General features: G+C 38.8%; 1 protein-coding gene across 2 annotated transcripts in view; it reads right to left on the bottom strand.

Annotated features, from left to right (window-relative positions):
• Positions 1-319: 319 nt before the first annotated feature.
• CLRN2 (clarin 2) overlaps positions 320-4,228 on the bottom strand; it is a 6,616-nt gene continuing 2,707 nt past the window's right edge. Inside the window, exons 2-3 of one of the 2 annotated variants that reach the window (XM_006029954.3) lie at positions 1,027-1,206; positions 320-582 (exon numbers count right to left, since the gene is read on the bottom strand). In XM_006029954.3, coding sequence (XP_006030016.1) covers positions 320-582; positions 1,027-1,206 — 443 coding nt within the window. Of the gene's footprint in view, positions 583-1,026; positions 1,207-4,228 lie in introns of those variants that run through there. The other variant, XR_003095566.1, reaches the window with a different exon arrangement.

Genomic DNA, 4,228 nt, shown 5'->3' with positions numbered 1-4,228 from the left:
TAAATAGCACTGTTCAATGTTTGTGAAATCATATTTTACCTCAGATTTTTGAAAAGATGGAAACATTCTAGAAAGTAACTGCATTACTTTACATATTGGATAGCTTTTAAGCAGTGCAGATGTTGTAGTTTGTTTTCCAGCCAATGGTATTGCTGGTACCATTAACTGGCCTCAAAACACTATGTATTCTGCCAGTAGCAATTTAACTGTTTATGAAACCAGAATTTCCATCCAAATAAAAAAAATTACAGAACCAAGGAGCTGCTTTTAATCACAACAGTTAACTTCAAAAGAACTAATTTTATGATGGAGAAGGTTATTAGTACATGATGTCTTCTGCTGTAACATTTGCCTCTTCTGTTTTAGTCTTAAATTCAGGGAAGCGAATTGCACTTAGGGCTATTAGCAACAAATTTACTCCATGAGCTGTAGCACTTGCCACACAAAGCCAAAAAGAGCCTTCATACTGTTCTTCCAAGACTACAAACTGAAAAATTTCCTGGAAATTGGCAATTCTTTCTGTGAGATGATGAAGTTTAACAGCAGCTATAAAGCTAGCGACTGCCAATGCTGTAAAGCCACCTGCAACAGAATGAAAAAGGCATTCATCATCATTTTCAAAACAAGTCGCATGTGTTGGATCCAATTTAGGAGAACATGGCTTAAGTACACACTTCAAGTTAAATGTATGATTGGGTATCCAGAATGGGGATGTGCTTAACATGTGCTTAAGGGTCTTCCTGAATTGTAGCCTTTATTAGATATGTGATTAAGCATCGCACCTTTCTTATGTTGCTATAAAAGTGCTCTTGCAACTGATATTGAGGCTGTATATGAATTCTCTGTTCATGAAGAACAACCTATACTAGCATCTGAAATGCCTTGTATTAATTTTACTACAGCAGGTACAAATTCAATGCAAACATTTATCTTTTATTAGAAATGTACATATGGGACGAGCAAGAGGTTTTAACATGTGGACACAATTTAGTGTTACCATTTATTCAGTAGTAAAAATTATTTTACCTGCAAGTAAATTCCATAGGCATATACCTGCTGGACCTTTAATAGCTTGATATGGAACCTGGATTATGTTGAGAATGCAGAATCCAAAACTGATCAGAGCAAAAGAAATGGCGACACATAGGAAGATTATAATCATCACATGAAGGCCTGTATTCAGCTTTTTGACCAGATGTGGGAAGACTGTCAAGAAAAAATATTCAGTTATTCAGCATATACCTTTTTCTGATTATTAAAAGTTAACCTTATATTGATTATATAAACTGATTTATGCTCACTGTAATAGGACTTTATTTACAAGTAAACTTGTAGAAACAGCTGTGTTAGTTTGTGATGGTTGAATAATCAGATGGCAAAAGTAAAGGAACGAGGATGTTCTTACCTGAGAATAGTATTCTCTTATAGTACTTGTGTTGGTCTGGGATGCAGGCTCATGTATTCTTGCCCTAGTTTTATTAAGGTCAGTATTATATGAGACTATACTGGAAAATATATTACTGTATATTATGTCTATTAAACAGTAAACCCAAACAAGAGCACCAAATCTGAATTTCACTCACTTTGATCTTCCCAGCTTGTCCTATCATTATTGTAAGCGTCAGCCAGAATTCTAACTCTAAATATTCCTGAATTTTAGGGAGAGTTCAGATTGAGATCAAAATGTCATGCCATGAGCTTTAATTAACATATATGTATATTATACTTATAGCAATAATAGTGGTATTGTCTGAAGCTACAAACTAAATTATCTGCCTGCTGCTCAACAAACTTATATGAGCAACAAGTGAAGTGTAGATGAAAAACTTGATTCCTTTCTTTGTGTCAAGTAGACCCACAGTTCAGCAAGGTATTTAAAGGCCCCTTACTGGAACCATTTATACTTAGCATTACGCATGTACTTAAGGATGCCTATATACATGCAGGGACACTGCTCTGACATGCTTTAATTACACCGCATCAGTGGAGTGTGCTAATTGGCACACTCCAGAAGCCTCCATGTCTTGTGTATCAGTGTCCGTGTGCTTCAAAATGGCAGTGGGGGCACTTTAACTAAAGCTCATTCAATGACCTTTAGTTAAAGCCCCCACCACCATTTTGAAGTGTGGGGAGGCTGAATATACCAGATGCTGTAAGTGCTTTAATTAAAGCGGCTCCCAGAGCTGCTCTAACTAAAGCGCCCCCCACACCCGGAGCACGTGTAAAGATGCCCGAAGTATCTTGCTCAATCAGGTCCACAGTCACTGAACAGTAGGTTCAGTTGCCCTGAGGCCTCCTTGAGGCCCATCCAAGCCCAACCCTGGGCATCTTGTGGAAGCGTTGTAAAACCTTTTTATTTAGGCAGGCTTTTAGCAAATGGGGTTAAATTTGGGGGTATTTGGGGAGTTATTACTTACTATTTTATTATTTTACTTGTTTATCTTATGTTTATGATAAGCCATCCTGGGCCTTTTTGGGAAGGGTAGCATATTAATCTAATTAACCCCAGTATATGGCTATTAAAGACAATAATTAATGAGAATGAACAAGCAGTTTCTGCCTTGATGATCATATCAGCAGAAAAAATAAAACATGTTGCAGTATTAAGGTTACTCATTTAAGCATTAAAAAATGAGGAACTGCTACATTTTTTCTGTACCTCCTAACCAGCATACAGAAGTTATTTAAAGCACTGTAGATTTAATACCTCATTTAACAAGGGTTAATTTTACAGCACTGTACCCATTTTAAAGTGTTGTAAAGCCATTCACTTCTGTTAAGTTACAGCAATAAAGCGTTTTAAATGGCAAAAAAATGCAACTTGTGTACACACCTCTAGTTAGTGTCAATCTCCAGGCTCTGGCCTACCTTTAAAACATTATTACTATAAGGCCAGTGTGCCTGAACATCCCTTTCCTCCCAACCCAATGTTTCTTTTAAGGTAATTGTGGTCTGAATTTGTCTTAGTCTCTATTCTCAGGTTTCCTCTGCACCAGGTAAAGGTATAGCCATTGTCTGCTCAAAGTCCCCATCTATAGAATGTTTTTCCTGGACCCTGATTGTGCTCATTAGAGACCCTTAGGACTTCTTTCCAGGCATGTTCCCAAGACATTTCTATTTGGGAGCATTTTTGGGGGGGTCAGTGACCCAAAATTTTGGGGGGGGTCAATGACCATATTGGCCACCCGTTTCACTATCTATTTATTTTTAGAGTATTTTTTTGCTGAAGAAAAAGCTAGCTTTCTTGAGCATCTGCCTAAGAGTATTCAGTTAGGGTTAGTCTGAAATTTTTTGAAGTAACACATGCAGGACTTCTAGTAACTCCTTAACTTGGACAAGGTGCTCATGAATTTTGCCTCTGCTTCCCAGGGAATGGTAACTTCTTTCACCCACCTGCAAGTCCTCACAAATGCGTTGTTGTAGAGCCAAAGACCAAATTTTCTCAGAAGAGAACTATGGGGCATTTAGAAAATTCAATCTATACTGGGGCTTATCAAGGACAGAGGAGATGGAGAAGACAACAAACACCCTAAATCTAGCCCTGTATAACCTTCAGATTGCTCAGGGAAGTGATAAGACTATAAAGAAAATCTATTTATCTCCTCTTCAAGCACAGGGTCAGAGAGGATGTCCCCCTGGGGGAATGACCAGTGGGGTTCTGCACCCATTTCAGAAACAACAATAAGGGTCTATACTGCCTCCCTGTGGAGCCTGAAATCACCAGGCTTGGACAGGTCCTCAGCATGCACCCCAGTCTTGCTCTTGGGCTCCTTTTCTTGGGAAAGGGTATTCTCTCCTAGGGCCTCCTCAAGCATTTTGCCTCTGGCAGGCTATGGGCGAACAAAATGGTTCTGGAACATCTGTATGACTGCCACATTTCCACTCCACAATGGAGCTGTCCCTCTAGGAAAGGTATCACCACTGAGTCCATAACATCTAATCTTACAGATCTTTTAATTAATTTTTTGAAAGGTATATCTCTACTATATCCACTGACTAAGTGACTGCATTTTTTTTTTTTAAAGGCCCAGTCTTCCCCTGCTGGCAGGGAAAACTCCCACTGTATCCTGCATTCATGCAGGGGGTGGAACCTGATAACCTTAAGGTCCTTTTCAATCCTATGACTCTATGGTCACGGGAGTTTGGCTTACATAAGAACTGCAGCTTTTGGTCCTCTGACTACTGTATCACAGGAGTCACAGCTGAACTAGTCTATTTTAGTAATTCA

The sequence above is a fragment of the Alligator sinensis genome, unplaced genomic scaffold (genome assembly GCF_000455745.1).
Source record: "Alligator sinensis unplaced genomic scaffold, ASM45574v1 scaffold466_1, whole genome shotgun sequence".
Taxonomy (NCBI): domain Eukaryota; kingdom Metazoa; phylum Chordata; order Crocodylia; family Alligatoridae; genus Alligator; species Alligator sinensis.
Note: the sequence above shows the minus strand (reverse complement) of the source record. Positions and strands in the feature narration are given on the sequence as shown.